The following is a 17,112-nucleotide window of genomic DNA, read 5'->3' on the forward strand; positions in this document are numbered from 1 at the left end:
GCTTATGTGATTTTTGTCCATTCTGTCTCAAAAGATGAAGACAAGTGCAAAGACAGACAGACAATCAATGGAGGCTTTGACTTCACATTCCTGACAGCCAGACAGCTTTTTTCTTTAATGGGGGAGAAAAAACAACATCAGGGTATGTCCATCACAAACTTTCCCATTGACTTCTGCCTCGAGACACAAACAACAAGAGAAGCCAAAGTAACCAATGGCCAAAACAAAATCAACCTCCACAGAGAGAAAGAAAGTGCCTGCTCATTTAACCTTTTTTTTTTGTTGTTGCAGAAAATCAATTTTTGTCCATTCTAAGGCTGAGTTATTGTTTCTGTCAGTTCGACGTGCTCTCGGAGAGGGCGGGGCTGCTGGTGTTGGTGTTGAAGGGGGTGCTGGTAATTACTGCAACAGGCCCTGATCTCTTACTCCGCTTCTTTTGTCCGCCTGCCGGTCAGCCTCTGGTAAAAGCAAGCCCCAGTCAGTCACCCCTATTTCCACCCGGCCGCTCGCTCGCTGCGTCGTGACCCCACTTCCAGGAAGTGACGCCCGTATCGGCCAATTAGCCTCCAGTGGCCGGGCCCTTCCTTACAAAAAAAAAATAATTGAAAAAAAAGAGAAAGAAAAGAAAACTTGGATTTTGTTGTTCCGGCTTGCTGTTGATTGTGCACAGTAAGCCGCGCGCTATTTTAGGAAACTGAGGTTAAGAGGGGTCACATGACACCAGACGCTAACAGGCGCGGGCGGGAGGGAAGTGGAGGTGCTGCGGTAGAGCGGGCTGAGGAGACGGAGACAGAGAGAGAGGTGACGATGGTTATCTTATGATTGAGAGCCAACGGTGGCCGCCCGTTGGGCCGAGAGATAGAAAAAATGGCGAGCGCACACGGGTCGGTCTCACACAAAGCACTCATTCCACGTGGGCAAAAAGATGCACACACAAGATGCTTAAACTAGTACACTCACACTCTGTGTCCAATTTCTTTTCGCAAAACACCAAGCTGCACACAAGAAGCAAAGTGTGAGATGTGTGTGCGCGCACACACACACACACACACACACACACACACGCAGCTGCTGAGCTGGGGCGTACAGTGTGGGTGCTCTTAGGGCATCATATCGTGAATAAACGTTAATAACAAGGACATACTTATTCTAATTGCTCAGGAAATCAGATTTTTTTGGGGGAAAAGCTCAACATTTTCAAGCAAAAAAAAAAAAGGTGTTTCATCAAGCGTCAGCTTTCAACGGAATAGTTCAACATTTTAATAACAAATATGCTCATACGCTTTCTGTGAGATGAGATGTCAGGATGTAATTAGCCTAGCTTAGCATGAAGACTGTGAACAGAGGGAAGCTTGGCTCTGTCTAAAGCATGGACTGTAATATAAGAGGTGGACATAGGTCACCTATTGGTTTGTGGACTGCTGTTTCGAGGCCTCGAGTTGGGCATTTTCATCGTCGCCATCTTTACTTTTTGCAACCAGTAAACGAAAGTGACCATATTTGGACTGATTGATGTAGAGAAACCATATTTTGTCAGAATGTAGCCCCGCCCTAAAGCATACTCTGCTTTATGGTCTATTTGACCCTAAATGGACCATAATTTACTAAATGAACATCATGCTGTATTGAAGACTTGAAACTAGAGATTGAGACCATAAACTCATGTTTACAATGTTATCAAATCAAGAGAGAAGTAGAGTCATTTTCTCATAGACTTCTATACAATCAGACTTCTTTTTGCGACCAGAGGAGTCGCCCCCTGATGGCCAGTAGAGAGAATGCAAGTTTAAGGCACTTCAGCATTGGCTTCACTCTTCAGAACTGGAGGTTGACACCTGGTCTACAGTTCAAAATTACGACTACCATCATCTGTAAAACGCACTAATCAACATGTGTCTCGTTTGTTTGACTCATACTCAAAGAAAATTGGAAGATGACAACGTGTTGCATGATGTCACAGTGAGGTTGCCAGGTTTGAGACCGAATCTGTCAACCCGCACTATAACCTGAGACTCAGCACATAGGTGCTGAAATAGTATAGTAGATAGTATTCTATGCAACCTGTAATAAACATTTAACTTCAGAGTCGTGAGAGGCAAAATAAAAGTCCCTGACCCTATCTTACACTAGCGCATGCACACACACACACACACACACACACACACACACACACACACACACACACACACACACACACACACACACACACACACACACACACACACACACACACACACACACACACACACACACACACACTTACTTATTGAAGGGTTCTGACGGTTTCATAACACACACACACAATAAATATATCTAACCAATGCATATAAATGCCTCTGCACTTACAGGACGGATATAGCCTACCTGTACACGCACCCATGCGTGCACGCGCATATGGGGCCACAACACTCATCTATGCGCGCACACACACCGCGTGTGCAGCTAAGCATAGAAACGAACATGCAAATCCACACAAGGAACAAAAGCCTTTTAGCAGCCTCAGCACAAATGCACACCACATTCTTCTTCCACTTCCTGAGCTGAGGCAGAGTGCATCCACAGTTCAGCCTCCCTCCTCCAACCGCCACCATCACACGGACGACGACTGTCGCATTAGTCAGCTGCTTACTGGACGGTATGTGGCAACGCACTGTCCACAGCCACTGACCCACATAAAATGAAGTCTGCGGCGGACATCTTCAAGACTACACTGGAAAGTTTAAAGCAGTGCACTGAAGTCCGGATGGGTAACTTCCAAGTACTGCTGGGGAGGGGGGGGGGATATCTCTGGATTTATATAAATTGTATTGGGCTTATACAATAAGGGTACACATGATGTTTCACCTGCATCCTCTGGTGTCTCTCACCTGGGATCACATTTCGAGGAGGTGTGTTCACAATCAGAACAGAACCTCCATCTCTCCTTAAGAAGAAAGAATAACAGCGAGTATCATGACTAGATCAGTTTTGCCCTGACAGAGCTTCTTCCGGAGGCGAAACCAACAATGTCACCACAAAAGCACCGTGATAGATCCCCATGGCAACAGGACTCTGTTTGGTATTGTTTGTTGTTCTGAAACAAGAGAGAGTCAGTTGCAGACATGACTCCTACCAGCAGACCTGAGTTTGGTGCTGGGACTGACTCAACCCGGCAGTAAGATTAGCGAGGGTCCCAGTGTCAGGGATTTTTGCATGGTGCGTTAAAGGCTGATTTTAAAGTTGAGATGAAATGAAAAATCTTTATTTTTTTATGTCAAAACCCAATCAGCTTTTCTTCCTTTAAAACAAAATACGACGCGTGCATACATAAGCTATTACCAACCACTTTCAACCAATCCTTATCACGCTACATTTTAATGCCCGCCCACTTTTTAGCGGTCCAATAAAATGCAACGGATTTGATTTAGATCCTTCTTGCTACTGTACACATCGATTATTCCGCTTCACAGTACAGATGCTAACTTTCCTTTCACTGATAAAGTACAAACATGTCCATCCTGGACAAACCATTTACTTGATCATAATAATATTAATCTATTCATTCATTTTCAGAAATTGAACCCTTTAACTGCCAGTTGGCTTACATAATGCCACTCTTGTTTTTCATGAAAAATAAATACAGACATTTTATTATTCTATATGCTAAATGCTAGGGGGATTTTAGGATATGTCAATGATTAGCAACAACATTGATTTTGATGCATTTTTTTTTTGTGTGCAGGAAACCATAAAAATAGCATGTTATTTGCCCCATGAATAAATTACTCGATCTGTAGTAAAACGTACATTTTACAAGACAGGGCTCTAGATTTAAAATCTGATATAATAGAATGTATAGTTTAATGCTGTAACGGACGTGGGATCACAAAAAGTGGTTTTAAATGGTCTTGATTGGGGCCATTTTTGTCCTTACGGGTCTGTATTTGGGCGACACAGTTTATTATAGATTCAAAATAGGAGCCGAGGTTGAACTTCCAAAATTAACACACTATAAAAAAACACCCAAAATGTATGCCAATACGAGAACAATGCTGTTTCTTTATTGGTGACTTTTTGCCTGGGACCTGTTAGCTTTAGCTTAAAAGTCATTCAGCACAATATCATGTATGTAGCCACCAACTGCACTTGTGAGACCCCTTTCACAAGATTCTCGCTTTTAAAAATGAGTCAGCTGAAAATGTTAAGAAGTCAACTGGATACAGTTTGTTCAACCACCTCATGGAGCTAACGTTAGCTTAATTAGCTAGCTAGCTAGACCTAAATCTGCCAGCTAGTTGTCACTTTAGCTGGAAAAATAAAGAGTCACCAGCTAGAAATGAGAAGGACCCTATTGTTTCAAAAGTAAGTAAGAATGTCCAGTGGTAAATCTGCCCTTATTATCATTAAGTTGTAAAGGTGTCGTTTGAAAAAGCAAAGCTTGACTGGCGTAGCAACGGAGACTAAAGGAAGGCTTAGGTAAACGTTGGATTCATCTACAGCACCCGACATACCGAGAGCAAAAGCCTGGACAGGGTCAACGTCCTGCTCAAGGACATTTGAGAGGACATGTGGCCGTTGCTGAGCACACAGAACAGGTAGAGGCCGTAACCTTTCCTCTTTCTCTAACCACTCAGCCCCGTCACCGTAACATGCCAGATGCAAAAGTCTGCCCCGTCACTCTGCACCTCACTTAATTATGTTTTCTCCATAATTCATCGCTCAGCGCGTTTTTCTCATGTACGCCGTCATTCCTCACCCCCTCCGATCTCCGGCAGATAGACTGATACATCAGTGTGTGAGTATGAGGCAGCTAGAGGTGGCTGAACAGATGTTATTTTATAAAATATCTGCATAAAGAAAATGACCCACTGACCAAAAGTCAAACTTTCTATGAAATTGAAATATCTGTATCGGCTTTTAAATAGCCACATCGGTTCAACCTAAGCCTCCTCTATGCTCTCTCTACCTCCCTCCCCCCCCCCCCTCCCTCCCTGCGCTGCACCCGTAGGCGAAAGGGAGAATTCCACCAGGGCGGGGGCTTTCCCCAGGAAGAACGGGAGCTTTGTCCCCTGAGGGACGAGGCCATAGGCTGACAGTCTGGCAGCTTGTGCCCAGGCAGCCAGTGAGTGAGAGAGTGAGAGAGAGTGATAGGGCATAATCACAGTGCAGAGGATGAAACCAGCGCTGGAGTTTCGTCTCAGCTCGGAGGCACGCACTAAGTTCACTCGGTGTAGAAGCTAGACGGCGTCTGTGAGTTTACAAACCAGGCCACAACTGACTTAGAACTAGAAGAGGCTGCAATCAGTCTGAGGAGGCATTTCATTCTCATGGGATGGATGTATTCACCCCGGTGTTTCCCAAACTATTCTTTTTGGGGACCCACTTTTTAACAATTACAAACCATCGAGAACAAATTCACCTTATCTATAAAATCAGGAGGAAAGAGAATTTGCACAAATGAATGTTCCCAACCATTTTTACTGCCATTACCACATCCCTTATATTATCTTGAACAGGGAAACCAGCCACTTTAAAGAGATATACATTTCATAAATCTATATAAATATATACACATATGCACATATACATACATGCATATAAATACATATACATATATATGTATGCATATAAATACATACCTACATAAACTCTATGGAAGATATTCTTTGGGAATGACTGCTCTTTTAACTACAGTGACATCATTACAACCTGACACACAAATGTTTGTTTTTACATTTTATCTTGCTGCATAGTGGAGTGCGTTGACACACTTAATGACTCGTGTAATGTAAGAATACATGCTGTTGATCAGGTTTGTCGGGTATTTGTCTTTCCGGGTTGCCAACGTCATCTAGAATTCCCTCACTTTTATTCAATAACAAACGTGGTGCTTTACCTGTTGGGCCGCTTCTTAAAAACCATCCCAACATTGTACTGGGGGTTTGTACATGAATACTTGTGCAGTATCTGTATCTGTTGCCAGGTAAAAAGGCTGTGAGGCCCTGAAAACGGTCACTTATTAACAATCCTGCGCTCGTGTGTTGAAGTTTGACCTTCATTAGCGATATTTCCTTCCAAACTCAGACAGAGGGGCCGGTACTGGCTTGAAGGTCGGGTTGGGAGGGAGCGCTGATGTTCTGACGACGTAAATATGGCGACTCAAACACGAGCAGGTACAAAGAGCCAGGAACTACGGCTCAGGAACTCAATTCAGACCCTGTTCACGTTGCTCACGCTGCAGATACATTGTTAAAAACATTCCTGGGTTCATAGAAGTGTTCCTGCGGTAGAAAGGCGATAATATCACTCGACATTCAGTCTGTGATTGTAGCGACCTTACATTAATATTAATGCGTTTCTCCTTCTAAAAGACTTCAAATGTCTGAGGAAGCGGAGCTGCTTCCAAGACATGATTTCAAACACAAAGGTTTAAGTTGAAACTGAGGTGATGTGTGCATGTAGTCAGAAAAAATAAGTATTTTATTAGAAAGCTGTCAATAAAGCAAAACAAAACTAGAATATAAACATGAGAACGATAAGTGAAAGAGGAGGGGAAAAAAGAAGCGAAAATTCACAAATGTATACTTCCTCGTGTCCCTAACTCAAGCACCCCATCCCAAAAGGGTCAGAGTTAAAATGACCACAAAACCATTACACCCTGCCAGCTATAACAAAGTCAACAACTGATTGTAACATCCTTTTATCTTGGTTTCCTTCATGACCTCAAAACAAATGTGAGCCATTTTCTCTTCCACAAACAGACGTGCAGGTTGTTGCTCATTTGCACGGGAACGGGGTCTTGTGATCTCTGCGGCGAGAAAGAGAACGAGGCTTCAGACCGGAGAAAAGACAACAACAACACACTGAGTTCTGGAAAGCTCTCCACTTCCTGTGCACTCTGACCTTCCTCTGTCTGCTCTTCTTTTTTCTTTCTCCTCCCCTGCAGTTGTTGTTCTGCCCCCTCACTCATCCTGCTCCAACCCCCCCCCCCCCCACACACACACACACACACTGCAGATTTCATGACTAAGCGTGCTGTGCAGTCATTGTGTGGGCTCATCTCATTTTGCACCTATAGTACATAGTGTACACAGAATGTGAAGACTACATGGTGCAGATATACAGTATTAGACTCCGCTCCCTTTCTTATTAAAACTAAGAGCAGGTCCGCATACGGATACATTTTGATTAAATATGTATTGTTACACTGGCTGCTGTCTAGAAACATAAACCAATATAGTGCAATAGTTTGATTGGACTGCACTCCAGTATGCTTGGATAGTGTTATATCATTTCTAATATTAATACCACAGTTTTACTTGAAATATGGATTTTCTGACCTGGAAGAAAGAGAAATCACGAGAAGCAACAATATTGCCGTTAAAACTGCCTAAAGTAGAAAAGGCAAACGTTTCTAAAGAAAATGAGTACTTAAAACATTTGAAAAAGTCTAATAACTGAAAGAAGTTGAAGTGGCTGTCGAACTACCATTAGTGAAAGGTGTAATGGCAGTCACAATATGAAAGTGTAAGCACCGAGTGAAGAGCAAGTATCACTTGTCAAAGTACTGAAAGGAGTTGTAATGTCACTTTGAAGTGCGAGTGATAAAGTGAGCCAGAAGGGTGAGTTGAAGTAGAAGTCCTGAAAGAAGCTAGTGCCCGTTGAGGTGTATTTGTACTGAACGATGTCACCTGAAGTGTCGGCTTTGAAAGCAGTAGAAGTGTCCAGAAGTAAATCAATGATAGCAAGCAAAGTAATTAATAATAACGCACACTGACTTCCTAGTTGGTAATGTTAACTGTGATGATGGGCATTAAAGAGATAGTTCAGCATTTTTTAGGGAAATACACTTATTTGCTTTCTTTCTGAGAATGAGCTGATAAGATCGATGTCAAGCTCATGCTCTGTAGTTAACGCACATACATGAGGACATTGTTTCTAAATCTACATTTACCAAACTAAATAACATGTTGAGTAGTGAGTGAGCTTTAGGCCTGTTTTTCTTTTTGTTCTTCAGACTGGTTGTTTCCCCTCGCTTCCAGTCTTTATGCTAAGCTAAGCTAATCACCTCTGAGTTTTCAGCAGCTCATGAATAGAGGAACAACGGAGCCCGGCCGCTGTCTCCCCCCGCCTTATCACCCACTGACACTCACTGAGCCAGCAGCTGAGCTTGGCCCCTGGTGACCCCGGGCCCCCCCTCGGACACGCCAATCAGCAAACTACCGCTGAAGATGCAGCCATGTTTATGGATGGGTTACTTAATGACGATGCATTTTTTCCGCTACACTTGACATTTGAGGTTACTTCTCCTGCTGAATAAAAAAGACCTAACCTTTGCATAAATTTGCTCTTTGCGGTGGCGAGGATCAAAAGTGTTGAGCTAGTCGAGTAAAGTTTTAAAGTACACACTTTATGGGTAATTCCTTTAAGAGCCAAAAGCCATCATGGCCCCTCCGATAGTGGGAACAATGCTGCGGTCACTTCAAACGCAGAGCAAATTTTACGCCTCACTCGCCCGAGGTTGACCACGGGACATTTGTGTTTCCTCGCGTCACTCGCACAAGACGTGTCAGAGATGAGCTCCATGTAGATAGCAAGAGACGATTCAGAGCATCTTCGATGCCAGCGAAGATGCTTTTTTTGCTTTTGTCATCGGAAAAACAAACGCTGTTTTTGTCTGAGTTCATAACATCATCTGGCGGCGTTTCACCGAGCTGTTTTCACCGGATCCAGCAAGTCACACGTGGGCTGAATAAAGCTAGCATGAACCCAAAATAAACAGGTTTTGCTGCGCTTTAATTACGATAAAGGGATCAAAGGGATGCCGAAATAACTTCCTCGCGACGCTGATTTGTAAAAAGTCTAAATTTATGCTTTGTCAGGTTTGTCTGCAAGACCAAACAGCATTTAAAATGCATGTTTTCTGAATGGAGTTCGGATTAATTAGGGCTAGGCTATGCTAACATTGTAGCTGCTCCATACATTTATACACAGATTTTCGTGCAGTCTCATTCTCGTCACGTGGAAATTGGTGCGAACACTCCATAAGAACAATGCCCACTAGATCATAACTTTAATCTTCTCATGTGTCACGAACATATTGATATCAATGTTAATATATACAGGTGCATGATGACATGAAGGCTGATATGGTGGTGCTAGACTAAAGACAGATTTCTTCCCAAACAAGGGACGTATTGACATCCATTCATGGGTGATGATGGTAGTTACATGATCCATAGGTGCTGACTGAGATGAAGGCCAGGTGTCTGACACACGGACTGCATATGTATTGTATGTACTGTATTCAGTATCTTGTTATTACATAAGACAGCATCACTTCTCACACATACACTGCTGAAGTGAAGAAGATTTGACTGTAAAACTGAAGAGCAAAAGTGTAGCTGTATTCACTTCACCGCTAAATTTCCATCTGTAGATAGGATTTTTATCGTGTTCTCTCTCTCTAATTGCGAGCTGAACTTTGTCATTGGCTCCGTTATAAACTAAACTACACATGCTAAGTGGTAATACAGCCACCTTAACAAAACACAGGTGCATGTTCAGACTTTATCGAGTTTAAAATCCCCCCCATTCCCTTCACTAAAATGTCTAAATTGCCCCCATGATTTCTGCTGCTGAACAGGGCAATGTGTGTGTGTGTGTGTGTATGTATGTGTGCGCGCGCACACACACACACACACACACACACACACACACACACACACACACACGGGGATGTTTTGAGTGAGCGGCAGTGTGGAGCACTGGGGGCCCTGAATGAAAACATGCGGGTAGTGGAATGTATCAGATGTTTGTCCACTCGTGGAAAAAAAAAAAGAAAAGATGTGTTGATCTAAGATCTAACTGTGGCTTCTTCCTGAGAAAAAAAAAAAGGCCTGTGAGTTCCAGCCCAGTAAGTGCTTAGCTCGGCACTTTCCCCCACCGTTTCTAACTACAGCCGTGTGGTGATGCCGCGCTGCTTCTGCATCTATGAAGGCTTTGTGCACAGAGATAACCGACCGTGCGAGGACGGCAGCCCGACTCAATGGGCTTTTGAGGGCTGCTGCTGATGATGGCAAGAGTTTTACTCCAGCTGCAGCAAAAATATATGTTGATACTTCCATAACAGGCAACTAAAAGTAGCACTGATACATATTTCTAAAGAAAAACAGACAAAGTTAGCAACATAGCGGAGCATTTAGCCGCTAAAGAGCCACGTATCCGTAGTTGGTCGAGAGTAAACCAGAGCTACCAGAAGAGTGAATACTGGCCTCACATTTCATTTGCCAGGTGACCAAAACACATGACTCCAAATGAATAATAATACATTTATTAATACGAATGAGTCTCTGGATTTGCTGTACAAGCAAGTGTTCGCTGACACGTTAGCCATAGCATAACATTGATATGTCAATGTTTACGTGTTTAAAGCTGCCACCCTAGTGGCCAAAAATGGAAAAAAAACATTAGTGCGTTTAAAGTCCCAGTGAAACAGAAGTTATACCGTCTGTAGCCGAGACGTTTTCCCAATGAAACTGAATGTTTGAGCGGTGTATAGTTACATGAGGGATTTAAATAAAATCCTCCGCATTTGATTGGGCCGTTAAAAAGTGGGCGGGCTTAGAATGCCGCTCGATTCGGAGCTACAGAGGTCTGTTGTCGCTATAAGTTGCAGACTGACTGATGGATGGACGTCACGATACGAGCTGAAGTGAGCAGGCGCCATTTTTTATTTATTTTTCACGGGAAGAAAAGATAACTTTATCATATAAAAACAGGACATTATTTTTTGTAATTTTCTTTTTGCACGTATTATCAAACGGGTGCACAATATGACCGGGCATGTAATCTAAATGGTCTAAATAGGCATTTTTTATTTAATCTCCAATTTAAGTCCACACAAAAATGTAATTAATGAAATCAAAGTATTAATTAGCTTGATTGAAGCTGATCGATTGTGCTACAGCTGACAGGGTAATTAACTATCTAACCTGCAGACTGAGCAGTGCACTGTGATTTTTGTTTAGTAGTGTGTTCAGCGTGCCACGGTGCATCACGAGACCTGTCCCCGTTTGTAGATAAGAAGAAGACAAAGGTTAGAAAGATAATGTGGCTCGCAGTTCACACTCAGTGTGAGGCGATGAGGGTGAAAACAAAATGATTTTGATGAATAAAAACAGCAGCATTGTGAAACCTCATTTACAGAACCACCAGATGCTAAAAACACTAGTCTGCTAAAAAAACAGAGAATGACTGAGTGCATAAGGTGTGAAACGTCCCCAGACTTTCATCCCCATATCCATGGACACACTGGTGAGAAACAGAGGCTCCCCTACTTTACTTTACTTTCAGTGGAATTCCAGTTATGGCCTGTGGCTTCGACCCGAGCGACCCACCACGACACTTTCTCCAAGGATCCCGTTTCATCAGCATCTTCTAAAACAGACCGAAGCGCTGCGCTGGTCATTAGCTCTTGTTTATGACTATCCGCCTTACTCCATCACTAACAGCTGCTCAAACGTACTAAAGTGCTGCTGGTGCAGTCATATATTCATAAGAGTTATTTTTAAGAAACTACATTTCTCCCAACCTCCCTCTTGTACCATCAATATTTTCTACTTTTCTGTTAATGAACACATCTTGTTGCCCCAATGCATTGTGGTTCACTTTAGGCCACAACTGGAAACAGGTCTTGTGACAGATTTCTCCCCGTGTGACTGCAGAGCACGGAGAGGCAAAATGCCAGCTCCTGAAAGAAGAACCTGCGTCATTATTCTGAGGAACTGACTCCACAATCTGAGGGCCACCATTGATCCTTTAGTACGCTCTGTACTGTCTGCCTAACGGCCCTCTGGCCAGTGTCTTGGTGAGCATATCCCCTTTAAAACGCCCTCATGTTGAGATGCTCTCACACCTGTGTTGAACCCGTCGGCTCCCCAAACCTAACGCCACACACACACACACACACACACACACACACACACACACACACACACAGGATATTGCTCAGCGGCACAGCAGGGCTCTGGCTCTATGGAGACATGTCGGGACAAAGATTCAGAGAAGAATTGAAAAACCAAGAGGCAGGAGAGCGATACCATCTCCTGAGACCGGGATCGTGTTTGCGTTGGCCGGCCTCACGCACTAACACTATATTGACATAACTCATCTTTCTTTTTGCGCTTCGGGAAAATTATTCTTTTTGGGGTTATTTCCAGTGGAGAGGTTTTACCCGGAAAGTACCGGACACAAGGGTGAAACAAAGAGTGAGCAGATGCTGGAGAGAACTGGGAGAGGACTAGTTGAGCAGGACTGATGGAAAAAAAGATGGGAGTTCTGAACGGAGCCTGGGAGAATAGTGTGCTAAAGCTGTGCTGAATGAGGATCCTTTGCTTTAAACTTGGTGTGGAATCAAGGGAGGAAACCTTCTAGTGCTCCTAAGCAAGGTCTCAGTCTCAGAGCCTCAGTCGCTCTGCAGTAACAGAGAGGATGATATTTTGGATACAGCCAGGGAGCGGACAGGGAGGTGGGGGAGTTATACGCTGCATCACAAGAATGATAATAACAGAGGGGAGGCTGCTGTAACATACATTCAGGTGGCTCTGTGTTTGGGTTGGCTAAATGTGCTGTTAAGAGCTGAGAAAAGCACTTGTTCTGCTTCAAATAGAACGCCTCATCGGCGACAAATCTCTCTGCAGTTTAGCTTTAATGACAAGGTTCAGTGCCTACGTGTCTGCCCGCGAGGGCCCAAAGCGATGATGCAACTCTCTCCCCCGGCTGCCCCCCCCACACCCTGCACCCCTCCGGATGGCGTCAAAGTCCAAAGTGTGAGCTGTGACGGCGCTGAGACCCAGAGCCTCCTCTATAACTCCTGACCTGTGCTAGCAAAGACACATATCTGCAGCCTTGGTCTACATTTTAGAGAGTCACATGACTGAGCTAGCGTCCAAAAAAGATGTCCTGTTGTACCATTAATCTTACTTTTGAATGTAATGATCTTCAACTAGAACTCCAGATAAAACTGATATATCACCCCGAGACAAATGACTTGGACTGTACCAATTATGGCACAGGATCAAAAGTAGAGGGGTAATCCAATTTCCCAGACGAGGGTGTTTGAGTTAATAATTCTACAGGAGTTAAGCGGGTTGCCTTTGTTCTAGATGTGGCCTTGTGGACACTGAGAGGCCTTTAGCAGCTGTATATGTAGCACACCATGTTCCATCACTGCCACGGGACATGTTGCCACCCAGCAGGCCCAGTAAATACGTCTGAACCGCCATCAATCTACCGCTGACACAGCGGGACTGGGTTTGATCGATGACCGGCTCGCTCGGCGACTTACTGTTGTTGGACTTGAGATCCCGATGGATGACGGGAACGATGGCCTCGCTGTGCAGGTACAGCATCCCTCTGGCTATCTGCACGGCCCAGTTGACCAGGACATGCGGCGGGATGCGGCGCCCCGCCAGTGCCCGGCTCAGCGGCCCGCCCGAGGCGTACTCCATGATGAGGCACAGGTTGGGCTCCTGCAGGCAGACGCCCTTCAGGGAGATGATGTTGGGGTGCGTGAGCATGGCGAACAAACGTGCCTCCTGTCTGACGTTCTGCGCCGTCACGCTGATGTCCTCGTCCGGGTCTTGGCGGGCGGCCTTCACAGCCACCAGCCCGCCCCTCCATGTACCACGATACACCTTTCCGAAGCCCCCGACCCCGATGACCTCCTCCAGGCTCAGCTCCCGGAAGTCCAGCACGTCGGGTTCGAACTGGCTGACCACGGCCGGGCTGAGCTCGCTGACCACGGCGCTGCCCGGCTTGAAGGAGCCGTAGTTGGACGGGAAGATGCCCACCTGGTTGTTGACCTTCCCCGCCCACCAGCCCTCGTCCCCTGATATCTCAGAGTCCAGAGACAGGACTTCCACCAGGTCACCTTTACGCAAGGTGAGCTCATCTTTGCAGGACGCCTCATAGTCGAATAAGGCCGTCCACACCGGGTTGGTGAAGTTCCCTTTTTGCGATTGATCCAAATTCTTCCAGTTGGACAGGGGGCCGCGACTGAATAAGTTCTTCAGTGGCTCCATGGAGCCTCCAGCAGAAGTCTAGACCGGATCTGATTTTGCACCCCAAGGGTTTGAAAATAAAGTACAAAGGAGTACTTTATTGTGACTCGCTCCCTTTCCTGTCTTTCTTGTTGGTTCATCAGGGACCAGCGAAATGTGTTCGAGAGCTTGACCAACAAGCGGGCTACAGAAGAGGATTCAAAGATGGCTGAACGGTGAGTGTCTCTCATTCGTCTTGACATTACATGCAAAGCTCCCCTCTTGAAAACACAGGATCAGTTGAGAGGTCACTTCTGTGCGAAGGCAACGAGCGTTTCAGAGCTCAGAAAGGCAGCACCGTCTCCACTGATGTGTGGTTTCCCCAACATGGTTGTCACTCCACCGGCCTGTATTTAAAAAGGCTGTTGAATGGCCTCATTATGGGTAAATGAGCTCTCCTCTTCACTCATTCAAAAGTGCCACCTGTTGAGCTTGTGCTTTGGATGACTAAAGTGTGGAGAGAGAAAAATAAAACTATCCAGAGTTTGTGGTAAAATACTTTAGAGTATTCCAAATGCCGGTTCCAACTACGTTCAGCTGTCCATTTGGAGTTTTTATGTATTTTTAGCCATTAAGTGCAGTGGCCACCACAAAGCAGGAAGCGCTGCGAAGCGGAGAAGAATAGCAGGAAAAGGAGCATTCAGTCCAGCCAACCAGTGTTTTACGACAAGTTCCAGGGAAAACCAGTCCGCATTAGCAAACCGAGAACTCCAACAACCGCGTCTGACCGCAACTGTGCGGCGCTCCAGCAGGAAATCCCGCATCCCTCTGAGCGAGAGTGCCCATACTGACAAGCGCGCAATGAGCGGGGCTTTATCGCGACGTAAAACACGCAGGAACAGCCGACTCTGGAACAGGAAGAGTTCTCCAAACCTGCTTCACTTTCCAGAAAGAAACACGCAGTAAAAAAAACAAATCCCGTTAGTTCCCTAATTGGAGTTCAGCGCGTGGTCTCGCGGTTACAGTCGGTATCCAAACAGCGCAACAACTCCATCTTAACTTATTGGAATACTCCTCATCCTCCGTCGGTGCTCACTCGTCCGGACCTCGAACCACTTCTACGTCTGCTCACAGTCAGTACAGAGGGTGGGGTTTCTAAACTTTTTCTCTCCCAACAGGAAAAGAGTCAGATGACAGGCCGCGGTGAAGCGACACGCACTACACAGTGACTTATCTGGTTGGGACTGTCAAAATAAAACTCGGTCAGAAGCGAACGTTTTAGAGACGAATGGCGGGGGGAATATTTCAGTGTTGTTGGGTGAAGTCTTCATTAGAGGGGAACAAATTGTCAATAGGAAAAAATAGAAAACGGGACCTTAACAACATTGAAATATTACTGCTTTATACTTAATTTAATTCTGATTTATGATGAAATACATATATCTTCAAACTTAGATAATTGTGGACAAAGATGTCCAACTCTGACATTATCATGTATTATCCTTAGGCAGAGAATACATTATTAAAGACAGGTCATTAACTCTGTAATTAGTTACCAATTCACTTATCATCACCCATGTAGATTTTTGGTAAGTTTTGCTTCTTCCTGCAATAAAAATGATAAAAAGCAACACTGTGATTTTAAGCACAGTAAAGTATCCTATCAAGTTAAAGCGAAGTTCCAGACTCTTACTCAAAACCCACGAGTGCAATAACAGGCTTCAATTTTACAGAATAAAAGTAGGTTATTTATTTCAACATTTATTTCATTGTCTCAGTAAAAGTAAATATTTAATTTGTGGTGTTTATGGACTAGTTATAAGGTAGCCTACTTGTGTGCAACCCATGTGTGTATCATGTATTTGAGACTTTTATTTTGAATACCTTTTCCTGTGGCTACTTTCCTGCTAAGTGCTAACTAACACTAACATTAACACTGCTGCTAGGCCAGAACTCTGGAGGTGAGTCAAGCTCGCAGAAAATAACAATGCAGAGGAAGAGCTTGCAAATTAAAATAATAAAATAACAGTTGTAGGCAATAATCATAGTATTGAAATGACCAGGATGTTGATTTTATTATGTTGTTATTGATTTAAGACGTGATTCTCATGTTTTGGGACGAAAATGCATATTTAATTAATTTTAATTTCCTAGTGATATTATCTTGACCACACAGCAAAGTTTAGCATGGCTTTTATTTTGAAATACACCGTAGAAGTCCTTTTTTTAAATTATGGCTGAATTGGTGTTGGTGGGAACAGGTGGCAAATTAACCTGAAAAGAAAAAATGCTCAAAAACATTTAGCAAAAGGCAACACACAGTCATTAGCAAAATAATATATATAACTGTGACGGCACAGTAAAGTGTCCTCCTCTTGAATCAGTTCAGCTATCATGCTTTAGTGACATTCAGACCAAACACTCAAGGACAGCAGTTCATTAAAAAGTGTCCCGTTAGTCAAAGAAAAGAGGATGAAGTGCTGCCGTTAGCTTTCTGTGAGGAGGAAAGTGTTGAAGATTTTCTTTTGTCTGCTGTAACTTTGAACCACAAAAGGAGTTTCAAGCCTATCCTCAAGCAACACATTTAACAGCCTTTGGCATATGGCTGGTTTAATGTTCTTTATGCAGTGTGATGGGCTACTTAACCGAGCGAGGTGGAAAAGCTGCTTCTGAAATTTCACTCAAGTGGAGTCGGATCTGCTGCTGTACGGTTCTACTTAAGATAGAAGTCAAGTAGCTCATTTAAAAGTTTTATTCCAAGGAGACTACTCTCACTTGAAGTATCACCTTTCTACTGTAAAAACACTCGAGTTCAGCAGAGTAGTTCTGCACATTCTCTGAATGAAAAATGAAACTACATTCTGTGATGCGACGATATGTTTGTAAAAAGCCTACGAATGTGTCCTCCTCTGATATGACTTACTACAGCCAACACTGCCAAATTACAGCGCTTCCCAACAACCACAGTACTCATGGAGAGGCACAATTATGAGACGCCATCCAAGTGATGACTCATAATTGACGGAGCGTTTCATAACTTTGATTTAGGAAATCAAAATTTAGAGGCGGCCTAACATTTTTATTATTATGT

The 17,112-nt window shown here is 44.0% G+C and overlaps 1 protein-coding gene across 1 annotated transcript in view; it reads right to left on the minus strand.

Annotated features, from left to right (window-relative positions):
* Positions 1-15,161, minus strand: part of LOC142946038 (mitogen-activated protein kinase kinase kinase 11) — a 39,845-nt gene extending 24,684 nt beyond the window's left edge. The window contains exon 1 of the mRNA XM_076087070.1: positions 13,328-15,161. Coding sequence (XP_075943185.1) covers positions 13,328-14,063 — 736 coding nt within the window. The 5' untranslated portion in view covers positions 14,064-15,161. The remainder of the gene's footprint in view (positions 1-13,327) is intronic.
* Between the last annotated feature and the right edge of the window lie 1,951 nt (positions 15,162-17,112).

This window comes from Anarhichas minor, unplaced genomic scaffold (genome assembly GCF_050575085.1).
Source record: "Anarhichas minor isolate MPS153535 unplaced genomic scaffold, ASM5057508v1 ptg000009l, whole genome shotgun sequence".
Classification (NCBI taxonomy): domain Eukaryota; kingdom Metazoa; phylum Chordata; class Actinopteri; order Perciformes; family Anarhichadidae; genus Anarhichas; species Anarhichas minor.